Genomic DNA, 26,724 nt, shown 5'->3' with positions numbered 1-26,724 from the left:
CTGCCTTTAATCTGGATAATTTTAGTGGCTCCATTAAATATCATTGAGCTCTTGTTTTTAAATATGCTATTATCATGCTAAGGAAGTATCTGTTTCTGTTTTACTAAGAGTTTATCTGGAATAAGTATTGTAATTTTTTTTCAAATTCCTTTTGTGGCATATAATGAATTGGTCCTATGTTTCTTTTTTTTCCCTTGACCTTAATATGGTATATTTATTAATAGATATCATAATTATTGAATCATCCTTGCATTCCAAGGAGAAACCCTACTTGGGATGTTGACCTCTGTTTGCTAATGTTGTAAGATTTTGCATCAGTAATCATGAATGACAATAATACTAACATCATAATGTTATCATAACATAGTGATAGTTAACATCTATTGAATGCCTACTCTGTGACAGCCCAGAGCTTTCAATAACTGGTGAAGCTAAAGTTGGAGGCCAGGGAGTCTGGCTGCAGAGTCCTCATGCTTTTTTTTCTTTGTGAATCTCATTCCTTTATTCTAGCTTAAGCTTTGTCTCCTGAAATGTAACCCTTTGTTTTTTTTTTTTAACATCTTTATTGGGTATCATTGCTTTACAATGGTGTGTTAGTTTCTGCCAGAGTCCTCATTCTTAACCACAGTATTAAAATTGGTCTATTGTGTGACAGCACACAATTAAAAAGCCATATTAGCGTAAGAAAAGTGGTGGCTTTGTAAGAAGAATTCCGGAAGTTTCCTTCTTTCTCCATTCTCTCTACACTGTTCAAAATGACATCAACTGACCACATGGGACTTCTAAGCACTTGAGATGTGGCTAGTTTGAATCGAGATGTGTGAAGTTTAAAATACCCATCAGATTTTGAAGAACCTGTATGTACAAAAAAAAAAGGATGTAGAATATCTCAATATATTTTTATGTTGGTTACCTGTTAAGATAATAATATTTGGGATATTGAGTTACTTACATAAAATATATGATTAAAATTAATTTAGTCGTTTTACTTTTTAAAATGAGGCTACTAGAAATTTTTATATTATACGTCTGGTTCAATTCTGTTTCTATTGCACAGCACTGGGCTAGAGCTCTGACAGTGCCTCTCAAACACACACGAGTCCCCTGGGGGTCTTGACAAAATGCAGAGTCTGACTCAGTGTGTCTGGGCTGAGCCTGGGATTCTGCATTTTCCCAGGCTCCCAGTGATACTGGGGCTGCGGCAGACCGCCCTTGGCATGGCATGGTCAAACAGGGGCTCTCAAAGTGTGTGAGTCAAGTCATCTGGAAGATTTGGTAAGACAGGTTCCTGGGCCCCCTCCAGAATTTCTGATGCAGCAGGTCTGACGTGAGGCTTGGGAACCTACATTTCTGCGAGTTCTCAGGCGATGCTGATACCGCTCCTTGTCCTGGCACCGTGATTGAGAACAGCTGCGTTATTTTATTTTAGTTTTTTCTTTTTAACATCTTAATTGGAGTATAATTGCTTTACAGTGGTGTGTTAGTTTCTGCTGTATAACAAAGTGAATCAGCCATATGCATACATACATCCCCATATCCCCTCCCTCTCGCGTCTCCCTCCCACCCTCCCTATCCCACCCCTCTAGGTGGTCACAGAGCACTGAGCTGAGAACAGCTGCTTTAGATGGTACTGGGATGATCCGTTTCTGGAAAGTTTAAAATATGTCATTGTGACATATTGGGGCTTCCTGCTGAATTTCCAGTATTCTCTCCGTTTTCTCTTTGGGAGAAGAGGTGTATGGATTTTGGTAAATTTCATTTTCCTAGAAAATAATCTATTACCATCAACTTTTCCAAGTTATTTGCATTGAGTTCGATATTGTTGTGAGTTTTATAATTGTCTCTGCTAATTTCTCATTTTGTGTGTGTGTGTGTGTGTGTGTGTGTGTGTGTGTGTGTTTGATTAGGCTACCCAGCAGTTTTACCTATATCACTCTTTAAGAGAAGCAGCCTTTTTTCTCAATATTTAAAAATCAATGTTACCCTTTTCTGATTTCTAATTTTCACATTTCTGCATTTATCTTAGTTTCCTTCCTCTTGTTTTGCTTGGGTTTATTTTCCTGCTCTTTTCTGTGAAACATAACTGAGTTACATGCTGCGTTCATTTATGTTCTTTTTTGTTTCATTCTGTAATGTTTAAGGCGATGGATTTTTCTCGGCATATTATGTAACTTTTGGAATTTTCATTATCATTTTTTTCTAGATGTTCTGCAAGTTTTTAAATGCTTTTTAAAATTTCTGGACTGTTGAGTTTTTTTGTTTCTGTTTTCGTTTTTCACTTCTAATTCCATTGCTTTGTCGTTAGAGAATAAAATAAGTGCTATTTCTACCTTTGGGAATTTGAAGTTTTCTTTGCTGCTTTTTCTAAGTGTTGCATGGGTGCCTGAGATGGGTGTGGTCTCTTGTTTTCATTGTATAGAGTTGATATATGTCTGTTGGACCCACAGTATCGATGATTTCCATATCTGCTGGGTCCATTTTCTAACCTTGATGCACTTTGCTGCTCTTACTGCTGGATCATAAAGGTCTGTGACAGTTATGACTCCACTGAGGGTTGCCCCTTGATGTTCTCTAGAGCCTCTTATATTGTTCCCTGTCTTGAGTCCACACCACCTGCCGGTTGTCACCTCCCTGTTTTGCTAGGGGCCATTCTTTGATTACCCGTTGTATACCAGGCACTGTATTAGGCGCCTTCCATTTCTCTATTTCCTCATGAGATCTTCACCACAGTCCCAGGAACTGGGTGAATATCCCCACGTTCTAGATGAGAACATTGATGTTCTCAGAGTTAAGTCACTGTGCAGGATCATTGCTGACGTGTGTCAGGCCTTCACTGGTCCCCCTGCTTCTCTCCCTTCCTGGCAGGTGGCGGGGTTAACTTCTTTCCCACCTGCCCTGCCTTTCATCCCCTCCTTCAAAGCCTGCTGGGATAATCTCTGCTTTGACAGCCCCCAACCAGCTCCCGCGGAAGTCCCACCTGCAGGGAAGGAGGGGGTGTTGATTTCTGTGCAGGAGGCCACGGGCCAGCGCCAGCCTCAGGCAACATTGTGAAACTCACAGAGTGATTCTTTGGAGGTTAAATTTAGTATCAGGCCCCTCCTTTTCATTTATTTATTTTCTTAATTTTTTGGCTTCGTCAGGTTTTGTGCCGGCCCGCAGGCTTCTCTCTAGCTGTGGTGTGCGGGTTTTCTCTTCTCTAGTTGAGGCGCACGAGCTCAGTAGTTGTGGTGCGCAGGCTTAGTTGCCTTGCGGCATGTGGGATCTTAGCTCCCTGACCAGGGGTCAAACCCGCGTCCCCTGAATTGGAAGGCCTATTCTCTACCACTGGACCGCCAGGGAAGTACCCCCTTCCATTTTAGACCTGGATCAGCTCCTGGGAGCCACGGCTCCACTGTTCTCCAGACCTCAGCCCAGTCCTGTCCACAAATCACTCTTCACGCCTTACATAGATGGCAGCCACTTAGACTTATTTTCAGAGGCTTAAGGGGCAGCTTTAAATGGTTCTTTTTTGGCACTGGCTTTATGTCCGAAGTTAATATCATTCTCAACCGACAGCTTATATGTTTCCATTCTCCTCTTATGTGGTCTTTCCCACCTCAGTCAAAGGCTCCCGGGGCCCAGGCACCGAGCAAACGGTCTGGGCCCCTCCTTCCTGACCCTCCACTTGAGACCCCAGTGAGGACCGAGCCCGGCGGCCTCCGCCTGCCAAACCTGTCCCGTTTCCGTCCACTCCCCTGCCTTCAACCAAACCACCTTCTTCTCATTCTGTATTTTTGCACCAAACTCCTGACCCAGGCCCGCCACCTGCCACCTCACCTTCGAAGGGGGGGCCCCCTGTCGTCATCCCATGTCAGTTGGAATGTCACCCCCTCCAGAGGCCTTCTGTGGGCTACCAGCCAGCCGAGCCCCTCTAGGTCACCCTATTTTAATTCTCTGCCTTCCACACACCACTGTGTAACACTCTCCTTGTTTGTCTTTGTGTGTCTCTTGTAGAATATATGCCCCAAGGAAACAGGGACGGTATTTCTGTGCGCGGCTCCTGGCTCAGAGTGTGTGCTGAATTAATATCTACCGGGTACACGTCCATCTCACAGTAGTGGGCCTCCTCTTCTAGCACCTGTACCATCTCCTGGGGAACGTAAAAGATTTACAGGTCCTGGGGCACCACCTCCAGGGATGCTGATTGGGTCCGGTTGGGGTAGGGCCTGGGAACCTGCATTTTAAAGGGGCCGCTGGGTGATCCTGAGGCAGGTGGGCTTCTGACTTTGAGGACCGGTGTTCGTAATGGCGCTTACACAGCTATTTAGCCCACTGGATCCTAACGTACTTCTAGGAAGTATGTCTTAAGGCCAGGGATTCTAAATTTATATTTAAAAACTTACAACAAAGTTTTTTGTTTTTGTGTGTGTGTGGTTTTTTTTTTTGTTTGTTTGTGAACAGGTAATATGTTCACATGCATCAAAGATAAAAACAATATAAAAGGCTCTACGTGAGAAGTTTCCCTTATGCTCTCCCCGTCCAGCTCCCTCCTCAGCCCCCACTTAGGAAGCTGCTTGTATGAATTGCTTGGATACATTTCTAGTCCTTCTTTATGCAAATACAGGCAAATTCCAGCATAGATTTTTATTTCTCCCCTTTTCAAATACAAAGTAGTAATCCACATGTTTAGCATCTTGCTTCTTTTTCACTTAACAGTATATCCTGGGAGATTTTTCCCGTCAGTACATAGAGAGCCTTCTCGGTTTTAAGCTACCTTGACTTCCACATGGGGGAGGTATCATAGTTTATTAACTAGCCCTAGAAGTGGACGCTTGCCTTATTTACTTTTATGGGGAAGGGGGTCATTACCAACAGTGCTGTAGGGTGTAATCTTGCTCCAGCATCATTCCCTTGCACATATAATTGTGCAGGTGTATCTGCAGGATGAATTCTCAGAAGCAAATTGTTGGATCCCCGGGTCACTGCTGTGGCCTCTCCCGTCGCGGAGCACAGGCACCGGACGCGCAGGCTCAGCGGCCATGGCTCACGGGTCCAGCCGCTCCGCCGCATGTGGGATCCTCCCTGACCAGGGCATGAACCCGTGTCCCCTGCATCGGCAGGCGGACTCTCAACCACTGCGCCACCAGGGAAGCCCTGCCTTTGTAATTTTAATGGATGTTGTCAGATTTCTCTGACCATTTTGCATTTCCACAAGCAATGAAATTAAGGGGTCCCCATTTTCCTACAATCTTTCTAATCAAGTATGCTGTCAAATTTGGGGGTTTTTATGAACCTGATAGGTAAGAAATGGTACCTCAGTGTAGTGTAGGCTTTTTTTTAAAAAATGGCTTTATTTAGACGTAAATGATGTACAACAAATGGCAAATTCTTAAAGTGTACATTTCGAATAATGAGTTTTGACATATATACATCAGTGAAACCATCACCAGTCAAGATAGAGCACATCTGTTACCCCCGAAAGCTCCTTGTGTCACCTCCTCAACAATGATCTGCTTTCTGTCACTGTACGAGTGTGCGCGTGCTTTAGAACTCTTTTTTAATATATATATAAATTTAATATATATATAAATTTATGTATTTATTTATTTTTGGCTGCGTTGGGTCTTTGTGGCTGCTTGCGGGCTTTCTCTAAGTTGTGTTGAGTGGGGGCTTCTCTTCATTGCGGTTCGCAGGCTTCTCATTGAGGTGGCTTCTCTTGTTGCGGGGCACGGGCTCTAGGCGTGTGGACTTCAGTAGTTGTGGCATGCGGGTTCAGTAGTTGTGGCTCGCGGGCTCTAGAGCGCTGGCCCAGTAGTTGTGCACGGGCTTAGTTGCTCTGCGGCATGTGTGATCTTCCCGGACCAGGGTTCGAACCCGTGTCCCCTGCATTGGCAGGCAGATTCTTAACCACTGCACCACCAGGGAAGTCCTAGTACTTTTATATAAATGGAATGATATAGTATGTACTCTATTTTTTTGGTTTGGTTTTTCCATTCTGTATCATTATTTGAGGTTTATCGATGTTGTAGTGTGTATATTAATTGTCTTTTTTTTTTTTTCTTTAACTGCCGAGTAGTATTCCATTTTATGGGTAAGCCACAATTTATTCACCCATTGGAGGACATTTAGATGGTTTCCAGTTTTGCACTATTTAAGTTGTTATGAATATCCATGTACCATTTCTGTATTGACATAGTTTTCATTTCTCTTGGGTAAATACCTATTCCTTGAGGCAGCTAGGCTCCTGGTACCCAAAGTGTGATTGCATACCTCCCCTTTGACCCTCAAACCTTTGCATTGCTTCCTGACCCTGTGGGATGGTAGTGGCTTAGATGAGGGCCAGATTAGGACCCTCTAAAGCATGGTGTCCCAGGGCGTGGCCCCCTTGCCATGGACTAAGCTTGATATTACAGCTGCATTGAGTACTACTATTTTGTAGACATAAGGGATACTGATTTTTTTTAAAAGAAATGCCCATTCTTTGAAAAGTTCACGTTCTGGGAGATGAGGCAGCAGAGTAAAGCAAACGTCTGGATCCTGTCGGTGGCACGTGAGTGAAGCAGGGAAGGCTGGGGACCGTGGTGGCTCTGAGGACCACTGGGCTGATTTCTTGCTTCGCACCCTAAGGCGCTTATCCACTAGCCAGCCGGGGTTTGCTGAGCGTCTGTGTGTTTTCTAGGAGGCACTATATGTTTGCTTGAGCTGATGACAGCTCAATTAATACATTTTCAGAGATCTGTTTGTTTAGTGGTGACCAGATGAGGAAACCAGCACTTTAGCAGCGTGATAATTTATATGATGGAGGGAGGGTCCTGGTGTAAGCCCCCTGAGGGCAACAACTGTGGTCTGTTTGTTCACCGCTGTTTCCCATAACATTGCCTGGTGCATAGCGGATACAGTATGTTCTTGCTGAGTGCGGGAGGCAACAATTTTTGTTTTTAAATGGTAGTTCCTTTTTTTTTTAAATTGGGGTACAGTTGATTTGCAATGTTGTGTTAGTTTCAGGTGTGCAGCAGAGGAAGCAACGTGTTGTGGGTGGAGGTGTTCTCCAACGCTCTCTTGTACAATATTTGTTAGGGTTGACTTGCCTTGAGGAGGGGGCGCTTGGGCTGTTATAAAGGGTGAGTAGCATCCAGGTAGCTTCAGAAGACTGGCCTGGGAAGAGCAAAGGAGGGGAAGAGGGTGGAGAAAGAGGAGGCCGACAGGGAGGGGTGTTCCTTGTAAACTCTGCTAAGGAGTTGGAACGTCAATATTTGAACTTCTTGAGTTGAAGCAATGCGATGGCATGCTAAGATGTGTATTTTTAGAGATCCCTCTGGCTGCCATGGGAGGGAGGGGCAGGAGGAGGCCAGATTGGGAGAGGCAAGGAAAGCACAGCGGAGGCTGTTGAAGGAAACCTGGACGAAGTTGGCATGACTGCCTAGGACAGCGACCCAGGGCAGGGCTTGGACAGATTTCTGGTAATTGTAAAATGTAGTGGTGGTGGGAAAAAAGGGGGTAGAGCCATGGAACTCTGGGGGAGGTGGCGACATCCAGCATAAATGACCAAACCAGTCCTTGACATTCTCCACGCTGGGCCTCCACCCTTGGAGCCAAGAAAAAGGCCGAGACATTCTTTTATAAAATTGAGATATAATTCCACACTGCAGCATTCCTCCCCTTAATGTAGAAACTTCACTCGTCTCTAGTATATTTACAGAGTAGCCCAGCCATTGCCACTACCTAATTCCAGAACGTCGCCATCATCCCCAAAGGGTGATTGGAACCCATTGCCGTCCCCTCCCAAGGAGCGTCAAGCTGTCCTAGAGGCCTAGTTTTTGTCCTGGTCAGCTCCCCAGGAGCTGTTGACCTCAGGCAAGTCCCCACCTCGCCTTGGTCCCTGAAGGCCCTTCCAGCTGTGACCCCATATGATGATTCTGGGTGGGCAAATTATGTTATGGTCATACTTCCATGGCTCTAAAGTAATGTTAAAGATATTTTAATGGCCGGGGTGGGGGGCTTGTTTCGTTTTATTTTTTAATGGTAATAAAACACAGATGATTCTACTATAATTAACACCCTAATTAGCATCTTAGCATAGATCCTTGTCTTCATTTTTGGTTACCTCCTAAAGTTGCACTTCCGAAAGTGAAATTACAGGTTCAAAGGATGTAGAAATATCTAAAGTTGCTTGTACGCGTTGCTAAATTGTTTTCCAACGAGGTTGCGAGAACGTGCTGTTTCATCAGACCCTCATTGATTCAGTGCCTTTAAAAAACGTCGTTCACGTCCCTGGCAAAATGAAAATGACGTATGATTGTGTGAATGTGGATTTCTTGGGTCACCAGCACGAGCAAGTACACTTTCGGGTGTTCCTGAGTCACCTGTCGTCCCATTTTGTGATCTGCCATTTCTGACCTTGACCCCTCCATCCCCTGGGAAGGCTGCGGGTGGTACCAGTCTGGTGGCACCCTTCACCTGTGAGCCCTGGGGCCCCTGCTGTTGGGCGTGGTGACCGGGCTGCTTGGTGGGTTGACTTTTGGCAAACTCTCCAGAACGTAGACAAATGTGTGCTGATGCTCAGGGTCTAACTGCCCGGTTACTCCTAAAAGAACCCAGAGCATTTCAGTATCACTTCAGAACAAGTAGCCTTCCTCTCCTCCACGTTCCACTAGGGGGCAAATTTTCTCTGGGGGTAGGTTGGCTTTTTTTTTTTTTTTTATTTTGGTGGTGGCATGTGGGATCTTAGTTCCCCAACCGGGGATCGAACCCGTGCCCCCTGCAGTGGAAGCGCAGAGTCCTAACCACTGGAGCGCCAGGGAAGTCCCGGCAGGTTGGCTTTTTGGAGAGGACCGAGAATTTCTATGCTGTGTTGTGGGCAAGTTGAGCTGCACAAAGCCAACCTGGCCAGAACCCGATCTGTTCTGCATGACGGTGGCAGGGGGCGGGGTGACTGAACTGAGTGGCATTCCTCCAAAGGTGGAAATATTTGTCTATTTCTGAAACCGAGTTTCTGAGAATCAAGGGCAGAATTCAAAGTAAGCTGTAAGTGGGGCCAGAATCCCCAGAGCAGGGACCTCCCAGAGACCTCACTGGATCTTGTTTTTCTAAAAAGAAAGTCACTGAATTGCTCTCCTCACATTTTCCTGATGACTTTGCTGCGGGACATGTCCCTTGGCCGAGGAGGAAGCAGAGAGACAAAGGAGCGGGTGAGGTGCCTAGGGGCTCCTGAGTCACCAGAGGAGCCGTGGGGAGCAGGCTGCCTACCTGTGTGGAAGCCTCTGGACCTCACTGCTCAGGGCCGCCGTGTGGCTGCAGAGGGAGACTGGGCCTGTGGTGGCACCTTTACCTTGACTCTGAGGCCAGTTAGCGCTGAGGGAGGGGCTTGGGGTTTGGGTCCCCCATAGCGGGGCACGTCAATCCCAGGTGCGCTGCCAGCAGCTGGTGTGGAGGATGGAGACTGACTTTAGAGGCAGGGGTACAGGACTGGTACTAGCTGATGCTGCGGCCACCAGCAAAGGGCCAGGGGCGGGGGGAGTTTCTTGGCCTCCCTGAATCTGTTTCCTCAGCTCCTGGGGGCTTCTCCTCTGTCCTGAGGATTGAGATGTATCTGTGCCAAGGGCCCTTCTGAGGACCGAGGGCAGCTCGCTAGATGGAGCCGCTGTTACCCTTGCTTAAGACCCTATGGAAACTCCCTCTTCCCTGCCTGTCACCTGTTGGCCCTCTCCCCCAGGCTTGGGGTCCTTTCAGAAAACCAGACCCACCTTAGTCTGCTCTGCCTGAATTACCCAGAAAACCCAGGGGAGGGGGGATGCCCTCTTTCATGTCCCATACACTTGCACTCAGGACCTCGGAACCTGACAGCCGTGCTCTCTTTATGAGAGAACTGGGTATAGGAGACCCAGCCCTTCCCACAGAGCAGGGCGAGAGGCGGGTGGGTACAGATCGCCCAGCCGAGGCGGAGCGCCCTGATGAAAGCGTGGCCCCCGGGGATGCTTTGCTGCGCACGGTTTGGCGTGGAGACACCATTTAGGAAGCACCTCCTCTGTGCTTGAGCCCTGGGGCAGGGGGACTCAGGTGAGTGGGGATCAGCCCACCTCCACCTAGTGCGGGGCAGGCTTTCTGCCCCGGCTACTCCTTCCCCCGACAGACCTGGGCCTGGAAAAGCCCTGAGGCCCTGCACGCCAGCCAGCCAGATGAGATTGCAGGAGGAGAGGCGGTAGACAGACAGATCTCAGAAACACCTGCCTAGCTGTGCTCTTAGCTCTTGAGCCCTCATATACCCCAAGGCGCAGCAGGGATTCTGGGCCCCCTTGGAGCCCAGGGTGCAGAAATCAGCAGTGCTCAAGGTGCCCCAGAAGATTAGTAGAAAGGGAGGACAGGGTGTTTCTGTCACATACTTGGCCACAGGCATCTCCGTCTTTCCTGACTCTTATCCCTGCCATTCCAGGTCTCTGGATTCTGCCTGCTTAGCTCCTGAAGGCCTCCTCCCTTCTCCGTTCCCTACCTGCCCCGCCTCCCGCCTGGGTGATGCCTCCCCCCCACCCCCATCTTACTCATTCTCCCCGTGGGGGCTCCCCAGATGACTGCCACGGTATCAGCAGTTAATTTGAAAGAAATCTTAATGGGCTGTGCCCAGGTAGATGCTTTTGACTTATTCCTTTATTAGCTTCTTGCTTTGTGTATTTGCAGGACCATTATTGGTCTTTTTATTATTAATACATAATCATGCTGTTTTTTTTAAGTCCAAATTCCACCTCTACAGCCCCTCTCCCCCAAGGACACCATTTCCGCAATTTATTGTGAACCTTTATAGACTTTTCTGTACATAATACAAGTTTGAGTGTTTATGTCTTTTGCTTTTTACAAAAATGTGGTCATAACTATAGATACTGTTTATTATTTGCTTTTTTTCCTTTTATTCTGTGATGTACAACCTTTCATGGCAGTCTGAGATACCTCCCTCATTGCTTTTTGTTTGTTAGTTTGTTTTTAGTTTTTTGGCCATGCGGCGTGGCATGCGGGATCTCAGTTCCCCAATCAGGGATCACACCCGCTCCCCCTGCAGTGGAAGTGCTGAGTCTTAATCAATGGACCGCCAGGGAAGTCCCTCTGCCTCATTGTTTTTTAGAGATTCCTTGGTGATCCGTTATATCAGCTGGGTCCCCTATTAATAACATTGAGATGACTTCCTGTCTTCTGCAATTACAGACCATGACACAGCCCACATCCTTGTGTAGACGTTTTTTTGCGCAGGAGCCAGCGTATCAGAAGGGCCAATTCCTAGAAGTAGAATTGCTGGGCAAAAATATCTGTGTGTTAAAAACGTTTGATCGATATTCTGAAAATACTCTCTTGTAAATCTGTTCATTTGACACGCTGTGTCAACGGGGCATGGGTATTCCCATTTCCTAGAGTACTTGCCAGTGCTGAAATTATAAATCTTTTTACTGTGCCCATCTGGTAAGTGAAAAATGCTTTATCCCAGCAAGTGAGGTTAAGCTTTTATCCTGATGTTTACGGGTGACTTTTTGTTGTTCTGCCAAGCATTTTACCAGGCCTCCTCACCATCAGTGTTGGCTGGTGATTTTGAGCCCTTTTCAGTGCTTGTTGGCCATTTGTATATCTCCTTTGGAGAAATGTCTGTTCAAGCCCTAGGCCCATTTTTGTTTGTTTTTTTTTGTTTGTTTGTTTGTTTGTTTGTTTTTGCGGTACGCCGGCCTCTCACTCCTGTGGCCTCTCCCGTTGTGGAGCACAGGCTCCTGACGCGCAGGCTCAGCGGCCATGGATCACGGGCCCAGCCGCTCCGCAGCATGTGGGATCTTCCCAGACCGGGGCACGAACCCGTGTCCCCTGCATCGGCAGGCGGACTCTCAACCACTGCGCCACCAGGGAAGCCCCCCTAGGCCCATTTTTGAATGAAGTTGTGTGTTTTTATGTTGTGATTTTTAGGGATTCTCTATATATTCTGAATATTAATCCCTTATCAGATGGTTTGCAATTTTTTTTCTCTCATGCTGTGAGATGCCTTTTTATCCTGTTGATAATGTTTTTGATGCACTGTTTAAAATTTTTCAAGTCCAACTTGTATTTTTTTTTCTTTTTTTGCCTGTGCTTTTGGTGTCATATTGAAGAAATCATTTCCTAGTCCAATATCATTAAGTTTTTGCCTTGTGATTTACTCCAAGCATTTTATGGTTTCAGGTCTTATATTTAGGTCTTTGATCCATTTTGAGTTAATTTTTATATATGGTGTTAGGTAAGGGGTTAAATTAACTTCATTCTTTTACAGTTTTCCCAGCACTGTTTGTTGAAATAATTGTCCTTTCCTCATTGAATGCTGTTGGCCCCTTTGTGAAAAATCATTTGATCATATATGTGAGAGTTTATTTCTGGGGTCTCTATTCTATTCCATTGGTCTATATGTATGTCTATGCTAGTACCACACTGTTTTGATTACTGTAGATTTGTAGTAAGTTTTGAAATCAAGAAATATAAGTCTTTCAGCTTTATCTTTATTTCTTCAAATATTCTCTCTGCTCCTTTCTCTTCTTTTTCTGGGACTACCACAATGCATATGTTGATCTACTTGATGGTGTCCCACAGGTTCCTTAGGTTCTGTTCACTTTTCTTCTATCTTTTTATTTCTGTTCCTCAGACTCAATAATTTCCAATGTCCTGTCCTCAATTCACCGAGTCTTTCTTCTTCCTGCTCAAATCTGCCTTTGAATTCCTCCAGTGAATTTTTTATTTCAGTTATTGTACTTTCCAGCTCCAGAATTTCTTTTAGGTTTCTCCTTAGGTTTTCTATCTCTTTATTGATATTTCCAGTTTGCTCATACTTTGTTTTCTTAACTTTCTCTGCATCTTCTTTTAGTTCTTTGAGCATCTTTAAGACAATTGTTTTAAAGTCTTTGTCTAGTAGATCTGCCATCAGATCTTTTTCAGGGATAGTTTATGTTGATATATGTCTTTCCTTTGAATGGGCCCTATTTTCCTGTTTCTTTGTATGTTTTGTGATTTCTTTTGTTGTTGTTGAGCCCTGGACATTTGAATCTAATAATGTGGTAACTCTGGAAATCAGATCCTCCACCTTCCCCAGGATTTGCTGGGTTTTGTTGTTTTTGCTTATTATTAAAAAAAAAAAATTATTGTTGTAGTTTGTCTCTGTGCCAAGGACCAGCCTGAGGCGTAAACTTAAAGTCCCCTTAAGTCTTTTCTGAGGCTTTCCCTGGACATGCACAGCCATTTTCTGATTTCCCCCATGTGCACAGTTGTTTTTGAATGTCCTAGTCTTAATGTCCGGCTCCCAAAAATGGGAAAAAAAGAGAAAAGAAGGGAGGAAAAATGGGCACTGGCCCTTTAAATCCCTTGGGAGTCACTACAGCTAGAGGGAGGGGGTTTCGCAACAATGTGGGGAGGTGGCAGCAATGGCTGCCCACCTCTTCGTCTGTGCCTCTGTGATCAGAAGTAGCAGTCAGAGCAGATTCTCCACTGTTTGGAGGACAGGGTCCTTTGCCCACCCTGGCTCCTGCAAACTGTATCAGCTGCTCCAGGAACACAGGGCTGCCTGCCATGGCTGGGGGTGGGGAGGGATGGCTGCTACTGTGCTAAGAGCTGAAACTGACCCAGATTGACTACAGTTTTATGGTTCAAGCTTCCACCCGACAGTTGCAAGCCTTCAATAGGCTCCAGAGCTCCAAAACAGTCACAGAACAGCAGACAGACTCTGCCAGTGCCACTGTTGTCTAGGTGGCAGACAGGCTCCTGGCGCTTCTGACTCCACCGTCGTCCTGGAATTCTCTCCCACTTATCACCGTCTTAACCATTCTTAAAATAGTTCGGTGGCATTAAGTACCTTCACATTGTTGCGCAACCGTCACTGCCATTCATTTTCAGAACTCTTTCATCTTGCAAAACTGAAACTCTGCTAACCCATTTTACACTACACTAACTCCTTATTCCCTCCTCCTCCCAGCTCCTGGAAACCATCATTTTACTTAAGGTTTCTATGAATTTGACTCTAGGTACCTCATTTAAGTGTAATTATACAGTGTTTCTTTTTTTATTTCACTTAACATAATGACCTCAAGGTTCATCCATGTTGTATCAGGCAGCAGAATTTCCTTCCTTTTTAAGGCTGCATCATTATTCCACTATATGGGTAATACCACATTTTGTTTATCGATTCATCCACCAACGGGCACTTGGATTGCTTCAGTCTTTTGGCTCTTGTAAATAATGCTGCTATGTTTATTTATTTTTATTCATTATTATTTATTTAATTATTATATTATTATTTATTTCATTTCTTTTGTTTTCTACTTACAAAAGTAACATTATGTCTTAATTCAAGCATGACATTACAGAAGTACATAGAAAGGGAAAAGTGCTGTTCTTGTACCCACAAAGGTAACCAGTGTTAACAGTTTGGTGTCTTTTCTTTCAGGATTCTCGTTTAGGTGTATACTGACATATAATTTTTTAAAGTGGGATTATAGGGCTTCCCTGGTGGCACAGTGGTTGAGAGTCCGCCTGCCGATGCAGGGGACACAGGTTCGTGACCCGGTCCGGGAGGATCCCGCATGCCGCGGGGCAGCTGGGCCCATGGGCCATGGCTGCTGAGCCTGCGCGTCTGGAGCCTGTGCTCCGCAACGGGAGAGGCCACAGCAGTGAGAGGCCCGCGTACCACAAGAAAAAAAAAAAAAAAAAAAAAGATGGTATCTGTTGGACTTCCCTGGCGGTCCAGTGGTTAAGACTCTGCACTTCCAATGCAGGGGGCACAGGTTCGATCCCTGGTAGGGAAACTAAGATCCCACATGCTGTGTGGCCAAAAAAAAACAAAGATAGTATCTTGTAAAAAAAAATTTTTTCTTTTCTTTGTTTTACCAGTTTTTAAAAATTGAATGTTATTTTACAATGTTGTGTTAGTTTCAGGTGTACAGCAAAGTGATTCAGTTTTATATATATACATATATGTATATTCTTTTTCAGATTCTTTTCCATTATAGGTTAATGTAATGGTGATTATAAGTTATTCAATAAGATATTGAATATAGTTCCCTGTGTTTTACAGTAGGTCCATGTTGTTTATCTATTTTATGTATAGTAGTAAGTGTATATTAATCCCAAATTCCTAATTTATCTCCCCCCCGCCCCGTTGTCCCCTTTGGTAACCGTAAGTTCATTTTCTATGTCTGAGAGTCGGTTTCTGTTTTGTAAATAAGTTCATTTGTATCATTTTTTTAGATTTCACATATAAGTCTTTCTCTCTCTGACTTACTTCACTTAATATGATAATCTCTAGGTCCATCCATGTTGCTGCAAAAGGCATTATTTCATTCTTTTTCATGGCTGAGTAATATTCCATTGTATATATGTACCACGTCTTCTTTATTCACTCATCTGTCGATGGACATTTGGGTTTGTTTCCATGTTTTGGCTATTATACACAGTGCTGCTATGAACATTGGGGTGAATGTATCTTTTCTAACTAGAGTTTTCTCTGGATATATGCCCAGGAGTGGGATTGCTAGATCATATGGTAACTCTATTTTTAGTTTTTTAAGGAACCTCCATACTGTTCTGCACAGTGGCTCTATCAATTTACATTCCCACCAACAGTGTGGGAGGGTTCCTTTTTCTCCACACCCTCTCCAGCATTTATTATTTGTAGACTTTTTCATGATGGTCATTCTGACCAGTGTGAGGTGATACCTCATTGTAGTTTTGATTTGCAATTTTCAAATAATTAGTGATATTGAGCATGTTTTCATGTGCCTGTTGGCCATCAAAACATTTTTTTTTATAAGGTAAAATGTACATACAGTGAAATGTGTACATCTTGTATGAACAGGTTGATGAATTTTGTTGGGTGCCTCAGTGTAACCAAACCCCAATCAAGGTTGCACACCATCTGCGATTTGCCTTTTTAATTAAAAATATGATTTCTGTATCTTCCCTTGTGGGTTAGTATAAGCTTTTGTGTTAGAGGAGGGAGCCAGAGTTTAGTTTAGACAAGCACTGAAGAGCATGGCTTTGGAGTCGTGTAGCTCTGGGCTCAACTTCTGCTCTGACACTTATAACTCACTGTAGGGGGACTTTTAGCTCTTTAAGTCTTAATTTTTTCATCTTCAGAGTGGGGATGTTACCTAGCTCAAAAGAGCGTCTCAAGAATTGAGTCCCCAAAACACCTAAGAGCCCTTACAAATCGATGTTTTTTTTAAAAAAAAAAAGATGAGAAACCAGTGAAAGATGTGAACACTCTATTACCAGAAGAAGACAGCCATCGGTAGAGTCTAATAAACCTATCAGAAGATGTCCAGCCTCATGGATGATCAAACAGATGCAAGTCGGAGCACCAGTGAGATAGAACTTTTCAGCTCTCAGATTGGCAGGGATTAAAAAGATCCGTAATCCATCACTTTAGGAGGCAGGCAGTCTCACCCACTGTTGGTGGGAGGGTACATTGGCTCTGTATACTTGGCGGATAATTTGGCCTTATCTGTTAGAACTGCAAGTGCTCACACCCTGTATTCCAGTAGTTACTCCTCTGCAATTTATCCTACATACGTGCCTGCACAAATGGGCAAAATATATGTTTTGCTGCAAAATCATTCAAAACGTAAACAGCCCAAATGTTCAATCGGGAGAATTAGTTATGATACAACCTTGTAATGAAATGCTATGCAGTCAATGAAAGGAATGAGGAAGCTCTACCGTGACGTGTAAAGGTTTTCACAATGAACTGTAAAGTGAAAAAAGTAAATTTAAAACAGCATCTAGACTCTTAGATTCCTTTCAATGAGAAAAATGTTCTGATTTTGTCATACCACAATTCACGGGTGACTGTAGTTAATGATCACAGTAAGTCAGGGAATTTTTGTTACGTGCGACAAGCAAGTTTTCCAGCAATTAAGCTTCGTCAGACCGTGCTATTCTGAGATGTTCCGCGGTGGTGTACACACCTAGGGGCAGGTGCGCCTCCATGCGTGTTATAGTTAAACATTTCTTGGAGGCTAGAATTGGGAACAGCAAAGAGTCATTAACAGAATGACGAGGGAGTTCTGCTTTTAGGTCGATTAGGAAGGAAGCATGTGTGTTATTTAGGTGCTATGACATTCGTTTATTCATTCAGCAAACATTTCCTGAACAGCTGCTGTGCTTCAGGCATTGCCATTAGGGCTGCAGTTACTACTTCCTTCATGTAAAGAAATTACTCAGAGGATATGGTAATAAGAGACAGCAATCTGCATGTGTCGCTATAATAATGGTAAAGAGGAGCCCTTGACAGCATTAGAAAGAAACTCTCTGAGAGCAGGGGCTGCTCTGTGCATAGCATCTAGGTTCACAGCGCTCTAATCAGTGCTTGGCACACAGTTGACTAATGTCTGGAATTTGCTAAATGAATGAGTGAATGAGCGAATGAATTTATAGGGTCAGGGTTCTAACAAATAACAGAAGACATGCTCCAATTAGGATGATCTGAGAAAGGTCTATTCATAAAGGAGCGTGTAGTTGTATGAGGGCTGTTGAGAAGCACAAGCAATGGTACAGGAACCCAGGTAGATGCAGAGAGGTTGCCACACCCCTAGGCTATAGGAGATGAGGGGAGATAGGTTACTGGAACTGGGAGGGAACCAGATTTGTACCCCCTACCCCTGCCCTCACCGTCTCCTATCGAATCTACTGGGGAGCCAGAGGGCAGAGAGCCCAGACGCCTCCGTCAGGCTGCCGAGAGCTCATCTGAAGGTACCTACCACAAGCTCCCGGGGGCCTGGTTCTTGACATGCATTGCACCAAACTCTGTGAGATGAGGAACATCACCCGCATTTTGCCAAGGAAGCAGAATGAGATTAGCTAGGTAACTTGCCCCGTTGTCATTAGTAAGATGCAGAACTGCTATCCTCAGAAATGCCAACACATTTGTGGAGATTTGAGCCCAGGTGGCCTAGAGCCTTGGGGTCCACAGACAAACTGGGTAGTTGGGAGGCAAATTACTCCTCTGGACCACAGTCTCCCATCTGTAAAATGGGATGATAATCATCACAAAAATTCTCGAATTTTTGTGATGATTCGATAACAGTGATAGAGGACTTGGTAAACAAAAGAGGACCTCAACTTAATATAAACTGTGGAAGTGTTAAGTATTTGGAAATATGCCAGAATTCAAAGCACGTGTTTGCTTTTGGGTGGGAGAGTGTGGTTGTTCATTTTTTAAAAAAATTAATTAAATAATTAATTATATTTATTCTTGGCTGCATTGGGTCTTTGTTGCTGTGCGCGGGCTTTCTCTAGTTGCGGCGAGCGGGGGCCACTGTTCATTGCAGTGCTCGGGCTTCTCATTGCGGTGACTTCTCTTGTTGCGGAGCATGGGCTCTAGGCACGCGGGCTTCAGTAGTTGTGGCACGTGGGCTCAGTAGTTGTGGCTCGCAGGCTCTAGAGCACAGGCTCAGTAGTTGTAGCGCATGGGCTCAGTAATTGTGGCGCATGGGCTCAGTTGCTCCGCGGCATGTGGGATCTTCCTGGACCAGGGCTCGAACCCGTGCCCCTGCATTGGCAGGCAGATTCCCAACCACTGCACCACCGGGAAAGCCCCTTCATTTTTTGTTAATTACTTTATACTTGTATTTTTCAGTTTATGGTCACGAACATACATAAGTTAGATGCGAAAACAAGTTGCTCTCCCTGCCTACTCTGTCATTTTTTCCTTCCCTCTCTCCGTCTTTCCCTCTCTCCCTCTCTTTCTTTAATCTGGGGCCTTTCAGTGCCCTCTGCCTCAGTTTTCTGTGTCGGGCCCTAGGCCCTTGGGCTCCACTCTGAGTGGCCACGTGGCCAGTGTCTGCATCAGCAGAAAACCGTGTTCTCCATTTGGAATTCAGTGACCTCATCCTCCTGCCTGCAAACACCTGCTCCCTCCTGGGAGCCAGGAGAATGAGTAGAGAGGGCCTGAGGCAAAGATGTAGATCATCAGAGCTTTTAGACTTTGATCCTGGTTGGCCTGCTGCCAGCTGGACTTCTAACTGATGGGCCTCCAGGAGTGGACACTCTTTGCCACCGGACACTCCTGCCTGATTAGTTCTATTAATATTTATAACAGTCCTGCAAAATGGGTATCATCCCATTTTACAGAGAAGAGAACTGAGGCTCAGAGAGATTAAATAAATTTGGCCAGAGTCATACCTTTGGCAGAGCCACAGTGAACTTGAGCCCTTCTGCCTCCAAGTCTCATACTTTCCTTTCCTTTCTCGTACTTTCTGGAGCCTTCAGTATGTTTTCTGAAGACTTAGAAAGTTTTAATTTTCTAATTATAAAAGCAATACTGCATTGGAATAGAAAATATGTAAAGTAGGAAGAGCATTTTCACATAGCTGCAGCCGTACTGTGTGTTTAAGTCTGTATCTTGTTTTCTTTCCACGTAACATTATAATGCACGCCTTGCTCCACGGTATTAGAAATCCCTTGTAAACCTATTTTCAGTGGCTGCTAATGACCCCTCAGCTGGGTATACCGTCCTTCACTTAAACAATCCGCTATTGTCAGACCTTCCAGTGGCTCCCAGTTTTTTGCTGTCAGCAACGTTACTGCGAAGAACATCTTTCTATTCAGAAAGCTTTTTCTGTTTGTCCTGTTTCCTCAAGATAGTTTCCCAGAAGTGGAAACACTGGTTTAAATACTGGTTAGCATTTTACGTCTCTTCATGCATGTTGCTGGGTTGTTCTCCCAAAGGGTGACTCTGGTCCTTTTCCTGCCAGCAGAGTGTGAGAGTATTCTGAGGGCAGTTCCCTGCTCTAACTGGCTTTTTGTTCTTTCCCCAAAGCCTCATAAAGAGAATGGCCCAGAGTGTGGTGGAAGTGATGGAGGATGCAAAGGGGAAGGTCCAGGAGAACCTCCTGGCCAATGGAGGTAGGTTCCTGAAGTGCGTTTATGACGGTGCTTTCCCAGCCCATTCTGGTCCATCAGTGGCCTCAGATATGACCACACAGTAGCGGCTGAAATGATGCAGGTACCACGGAGGCTCTAGACTGACACATCGGCACCGCTGTTTGGAAGACGTGCCCCTTTACAAGCTTATAATCCTGCTGTCTCATTTCTAAAGCATCTGGCATTTCTTACCTGTAGCTGAACTCCTCAGTGAAATTTGAAATGAAAATGGGTTCAATGAGGTTTAATGGTTGGTTGGCTCACCCACCTTGTCTATCAGCCCCCACTTTATCCCGCATGGAATATTCCGTCCCCACCCCCCAACCCATTTATCCCTTTCCCCAAATGAGGCTGAAAAATGCCTCCATTGCTGGGAATGCCTCAGACTGAATTCTTTAGTTGTGCCCAGTAGGCGGAGGAGAGATGGACCAAAAACACTTTGGGTAGCATGTTTGCCTTTGGCGTTCTGTCTCCCCTATGCAAACAGGATAAATCTTTAGATTCCAAGGATGTTTTGGTCCATGAATTAGTGTACAAACAATTTGAGTGCACTTAAAACGTGCAAGACAAAAGCTTTGAGGCTTTGGAAACCTTAGAATTAGGTGTTTCAGCATCTGTAGAGATAATTAGACCTATGACTCTATGCATAAGTATACTGAAAATGAGAACATATATTCTATATTTAATATTTATTTATATCATTTATTACATATAAATTAAAGTCTTTTCCCTTCGGCGAACATTTCTTTTTTGTGGCCGCCGTGTGGCATGTGGGGTCTTAACTCCCTGACCAGAGATCGAACTCGTGCCCCCTGCAGTGGAAGCGTGGAGTCCTAACCACTGAACCGCCGGGGAATTCCCTCCTGGGAACATTCGAAAGCTTTTTCTTTGCTTGTTTTAACTGATACATGGAAATGTTCGTACTCCCAAATCTGAACTTAGTTTTGTATGTTAATGCAGTCTAATAACTCCACCTTATTACGTTGCAGGTTTGAAGGAGAAAATGAAATGTTTAAAGAGTAGGTTGTGCGTTGTTTGTTGTGTGTGTGCTCAGTGTGCCACCTGCATGTCCCCCGGAAGGTGGAATCTCAGTCTGGTTGTAGGGATACAGTGATCAGGTGACGATGGATTTCTCAAGTGACAATCTCGTAGCGTGGTCACGATATCCATATAACACAGATAGCAACTGTTTTTTCCCTCCCCGCTCTTCCTTGCATCGCCCTTCCCTCGAGGGAGGCAAGGCATGCAGCACTGCATGCCTCCTGGCGTGGTGAATGCCTTGACCCTGGAGTTCAAGATCAACTTGGGCATCTTTTGGCTTGCGGTTCGCTTCTTGCCGTGATGGCTGTCCCTAGCGTCCTCCTGCCTGTTCTTGGGGGCTGGCTCATACAGGGAGCCCTCTTCTCTCAGGCCCCTCCTGGGAGAGTCCCTGTGCTTAAACAGGCCATTTCTGGTTTCCCTGTTCGAAGGTGTCATTTGCTTTGGTTTTTCTCCAGCCTGCTCAGACTGGTGGAATTGAAGCCAGCAGATCCTCTTAGGACAAATACAAATCTTTACAGATTAGAAGTCACCAAAATGCCTTCCCAAATGCAATCTGATAGTTACACTGAGATTTCTTGCCGAGGCTAATCAAAAAAAATTATTTTGTTCAATTGATGAACTGGTCTTACTTCCCAGCAGGTAACTCATAGGGCCCTAGACTGAAGCGCGACTTAGGGCCTAGAGCTACTTTTCTACATAAAAACCTGGTCCTGAGGATTCTAGGATTTGAGCTCACATTACGATAATGATCAAAATGCTTACATTCTATTCAAAATCCACGTCAATTAAAATTAGATGTTATTGTTACATCGTATCCATTCCCAGTCCAAATGGCACGACTCTAAGAGCCGCTGCTTCTCCTCTCAGGAGGTGGGAATTCAGCTTCATTTGTTCGTATGTGTTGCATTATCTCTAGGCCGCCTGGGAGTTGGGTGCCCACAACTTCCAGCTGGTCCCGTACCCCAGCCCTGTGCAAACAAAGGTCAAGGACGCTAGGGCAGAGCTCATGGCCGGCTGCTGAACATTGCTCATGCACGTGTAGTAAAGACTCTGAAAAGTACTGCAGTCAAGAGACCTTTGAGACAGCTTGTCTCAGGCTTTCCTGATATTATCTGGATGGGGAAGTATTTTTCTTCTGCAGAGCACCCAGGGAACTAGTGATTGAGAGAATTCACTGGAGAAACTCAGTGTTGCCCCCAGCAGGTGGGATTTTAATCTGATGTCCCTGAGGGTACACCCAAGTCTTCTGGGCTGTGTTTGCTGGAGGGCCAGCAGTACTGGCCTTGGGACAGTCAGGCTTGGTCCTTTGTGACCTTGGCAGGTCACCTCCCTGGGTCTTGGTTTTCTCACCTGTCAATGGACTTAATCTCTTTACGGCTCTTTGCTCTGCCCGGGCACCCTTTGTTTTTGTTGGTTCTCTGCCTCTCGCTGTACTTGGAGCGTGGAATGATTGCAGCAGAGGCTGAGCGCGCAGAGTCAGAACCATCTGAAGGCCCGTCTGGCTGCCCGGGCAGCAGACCGCCGCCTGTGTGGTCACAGGTCCTTCTTTCTGCCGCTGCCGGGAAGGCCTTGTTTTGGTTCTTAGATGACATCATTGTTGCTCAAGGGCAGCCGCCTGTGTACAGCGTGTTTTGATTCAAAGTGAGCCTGCCCGGGCCGTGGTCTGACCTCACAGGCCCTTGATCCAAGGCCCATACTGCTCCCTCGAGACCAGGCTTCCGGACTTCAGCTGGGGAGAGGGGAGGGGACGGGAGCCTGTCATTTCCGGGGCAGGCGGAGCGGAGGCTGAGGTCCTGGCAGCACAGGAGGGCCCAGGGCTGCCGCTTTCTAAGGCTGAGGGCGTCCTCAGGCAGAGGGGGCAAGGCCCTTGGATGCGTGAGCTGGGGCTGCGGGGAGGGGGCAGTGTTTGGAGCCGGGGCTGCGGGGAGGGGGCGGTGTCTGGAGCTGGAGCTGCGGGGAGGGGGCGGTGTCTGGAGCTGGAGCTGCGGGGAGGGGGCGGTGTCTGGAGCTGGAGCTGCGGGGAGGGGGCGGTGTCTGGAACTGGTGCTTTCCACCTGGAAGAGGAGGTGAAGAACTCACAGTCACGAACCAGAGGTTTCTGGAGGCTTCTGTCGGGAGACCTTCACCGTCTCCTCGTCTCACTTATCAGACACGCGTGCCTGGCCGTCGAGTACCAGGCAGTGTGCTGGGTGCCGGGCATCCAGCGATGACTGTCCTCCAGGAGCTCGCGGCCTGGGGACCAGACCCACAGTGCCTGACGTGCTGTGATGGAAACCCAGTACTTAGGAGCCTCCACGAGGACGGGGGCTGAGTCCTAAAGGAGTCACAGGCATTCTAGTAGAAAAGAGGGACGCGTTCTCTTTGGTTTGAGCGCCGTAAAAGCCTGGAGTTTGTGAAAATGCATGGACACGAGACCTTGTCTGAAATGTACCTCTTCTAAGCAACCTGGATAGTGTTAGTACAACAATCAGGGTTAATAGGCAGATTCTCATACGAAGCGCTTGCTCCCTGCTGGGCACTGTCACAGGCTCTGGGGACACAGAGATGATCACCTGCCCTCAAGGAGGCTGAAAGAGCAAGGGAAGCAAGGGTGATCGTGCAGCGTCGTTAGTGTGATGAGGCAGGCATCCTGGGCTCAGGCCAGCAGGGGGAGGGAGGGCCGGGCAGGCTTGCAGGAGTTGGTCTCCAGCCTGACGTTTAGGACAAGAGCAGCAGTGAGAGAGAGAGTGAGGAGTCGGGGGTGGCTTAGCTTGGGTGGTGGTGTGCCCAGGGGTCTGGGGTGGGCAGAGGCAGGAGTCTCTAGAGCACATACCTGCCTGGCACCTGCCTAGGGCGGGCTGTTCCCTGGCCTGTGTGGTGGGCGATGGCTCCCACCGGGCAGCATGTGACCGCATGGGAGGTGTGTGACCGTTGTGCTTGCCCAGGGCCTGGCCCACAGTAGGGTCCAGTAGCAGGATCGGGTGACTGCTGGCACACGAGGAGTCCTTTGCGACCGTCAGTTCTGCCTCTGACTGCGCCCCTGCCATCATGCAGACCTCAATGCAGCTCCTCCGAGGCCTGGATCCTTCCTACACAGTCATTTCCCTGCCCTAGTGTAGCAATCTCCAAATCCATGTTAATAACCAAATTAATACCAAAATCTGCATTAGCTCGGGCTGCCGTATCAAAATACTGCAGACCAGAGGCTTAATCCACAGATGTTTATGTCTCACAGCTCTGGAGGCTGGAAATTCAAGATCAAGGTGATGGCGGATGTGTTCCTGGTGAGAACCTGCTCCCTTCCCTGTATGTTCACACGGCCCTTGGACGTTACACGACTTACTCTGTGCCAGAGTTTCCTCATCTCTGAAATGGAGATAATAATAATATTGAACAGGGTTGAAGGGTAAATGAACTGAAGTAACTTATGCGTCCCGGCCACAGTAAAGCACCAGCCAGCGTCAGCTACTGGAATGGTCACCACCTGCGTCGTCATCCTGCTGACCTCCCTCCCACAGCCCACTTCCCTCCTCCAAGCCCCACTTCATTTCCATCTGCCGTGCGGGAACTTAACTGACCCGAATATCCGACTTAGCTCGTCCCAAGCGGAGCCCGTCTCCTCTCGCCTCTGCTCCATCCCAGGCTGCCGCCTCCCTGCTGCCTGGCCGAGTGAGCATCCCCTCCTTTCACCTAGTCACCCAACTTGGAAACCCAGGTGTACCCCGAGCCTCCTTCGTGCCCCAGGGGTAATTGTCCCTGCGTGCCGTTGTTGGCCCCCTGCGTCTACTCCCCGGGCATGGGCCCCTCTTAGCTTTCCCTTCTGTCTCCCTCACAGCCCCAGAGAAGGCTCCTCAGAGCACCAATGTCCTCCCCCTGGCTATGTCCTGACCTCTTGGTGACCTTTCCGCAGTGCTGTTGAGGTTGGAGTGACGCGTGTCCCACTCCTGGCATGTGCGAGGGGCTCAGGAGGTGGGCCTGGTGTCTGTATCGCCACAGGAGAAGGTGCAGATGTGACTTTCCTGACCCTGCCTGGCCTTCTTGTTCCCCCTCCATCCAGACGCCCCGCTCCATCAGCGTGACCCAGGGAGTCCTCACGCCCCCCGTGTGACGCTCACCAGTCCTCCTTCACCGGCCACGTGGCAAACTCTGTCCCATTCCGTCCCTGCGTGAATACGGGGTTCCCACGAAGCCCTTGGAGTGCCCCCCAGGACAGGAGGCAGGTGTGGGCTCTCCCCCTCCTGCCTCAGCCCCTGCCAGCCGTGTGTACACTGCTCACTGTGGTGTCGTGTTTGACTCATGTCCCGAGCAAACAGGGAGCACCTTGAAGGCGAGGGGTCTACGGTCTGCTGTCCCCAGCACAGTAGTGAGCTGGCCTTCAGTCGCGGTGACTGAATGTTGAGGGAGCGGTGACCAGTCCCTTTTCACCTGCGTGAAGGGCCGGCGTCCACATAACCTGGGGTGAGAACCCAGGTTAGCAAGGCCCATCTTGCTGGGGTTCATGGAATTCTGGGGGCCCCCGTGGCGCATCCTACACTGAAGGGGTAATGGACCGGGGTGTAGCCTGCAGCTGGCCCCCGGGTCGCATCCTTTCAATGTGCCTAGAGCTCACCTGAGGAGAGAGGGCCCTCGGGAGGTGTGCGGACACCCCTTCGCGCACCCACTTCTCAGGTCAGGAGGCTGAGGTGCAAAGAGGTTTGGTTACTAACACGCCCCAGGGCCCCCAGGCGCCGCTGCCTGACTTCCCAGCCCCTTCTTGCACCCGCGGCCGGTTAGAGACCATCACAGACACCCTGAGCACACAGGTTTAGGCTTGCTTTCGGAGAAGGTAAGAGAGAAAAGAAAATTTGAAAAAACACTGATTCGTTCCACTCACTATGCACTTTTATATAAAGAACATACCCTGACAAATGTACATCTGTACCAGGTGGTAAAAACCACCTTCACTAACTCCAGTATTTCGCTAATGTTGAAAATGCCTTTGTTGAAATAGACGCGTGTGAGGACCTGGCCCATGTCTAGCGCTGGCAGGGAGATGGTCATCTGCTGGGCAGGTGGCACCCATGGTGGCTGTGGGGTCTTGGGGGTTGGCTTGGGGCTCTCTGGGGTACCTTTGGGGTACCTCGAACTGACAACTCAGCTGGGAGTGTGGTCGAACCAACTGGAAAAGGCAGGGGATTCATCTGGTGCCGCAGAACATCTCCGACTTCGTGGCCACCCCCTGGGAGAGCAGGGCCTCCCACGCGCGGGGCTCTGGGGCAGCGTCTGAGTTGGAGCTTGGGCGCAGGAGCGCACCTCTACAGCATCCTGAGGGTGGGGCTACCCGTGGTCCTGGCTGATGCTTGGCCTGGCCCTCTGCTCCCGTGGGGAGCGTCTGCTCTCCCGGAGCGGGAGGGCGCCCTGAGTCTGTCCTTCCGTTTCTCTCATCGCTTCCTCGGTCTCAGTGGGGATGCTTGGCCTGCCTGCGTCTCAGGAGAGACGGGGAGTCCACTGTCCGGTGCAATGTGTTTCTGTTCTTCCAGCGGACTTAACGTCCTTTGTGACCCACTTCGAATGGGACATGGCCAAGTATCCTGCGAAGCAGCCGCTGGTGAGCATAGCAGACACTCTGGCAAAGGTAAGGGAAGGGCCTTCTCTTGGGGGACGTCACACTGCTGTGACCGGCGTCACTGACCATCTGGGGTGAAGCTACACGGCGTTTGCACCCTAGCGAAGCGAGGAGGGACGTTCCGGAGGCGGGAGGCTGGGTGGGCCCTCGCCCTGCCCAGTGGCCCTGGGTGGGGTCCCTTTCCGTCTGGCTCCCGCCAGCCCTGACTGGGCCCTGAG

The 26,724-nt window shown here is 47.5% G+C and overlaps 1 protein-coding gene across 4 annotated transcripts in view; it reads left to right on the top strand.

Annotated features, from left to right (window-relative positions):
* The window catches only part of ATP6V1C2 (ATPase H+ transporting V1 subunit C2), a 54,427-nt gene that overhangs the window by 9,635 nt on the left and 18,068 nt on the right, over positions 1 to 26,724 (top strand). For 3 of the 4 annotated variants that reach the window (XR_004521680.2, XM_033838009.2, XM_033838010.2), the window contains exons 4-5: positions 19,778 to 19,863; positions 26,421 to 26,515. Coding sequence is in view for 2 of the 4 variants with exons in the window: in XM_033838009.2 (XP_033693900.1) it covers positions 19,778 to 19,863; positions 26,421 to 26,515 (181 nt within the window). In the remaining 2 variants the exon portion in view is untranslated. Of the gene's footprint in view, positions 1 to 19,777; positions 19,864 to 22,946; positions 24,186 to 26,420; positions 26,516 to 26,724 lie in introns of those variants that run through there. The other variant, XR_004521683.2, reaches the window with a different exon arrangement.

This window comes from Tursiops truncatus, chromosome 14 (assembly GCF_011762595.2).
Source record: "Tursiops truncatus isolate mTurTru1 chromosome 14, mTurTru1.mat.Y, whole genome shotgun sequence".
Classification (NCBI taxonomy): domain Eukaryota; kingdom Metazoa; phylum Chordata; class Mammalia; order Artiodactyla; family Delphinidae; genus Tursiops; species Tursiops truncatus.
The sequence above is the reverse complement of the archived record's forward strand: the minus strand, read 5'-3'. Positions and strand labels throughout refer to the sequence as shown.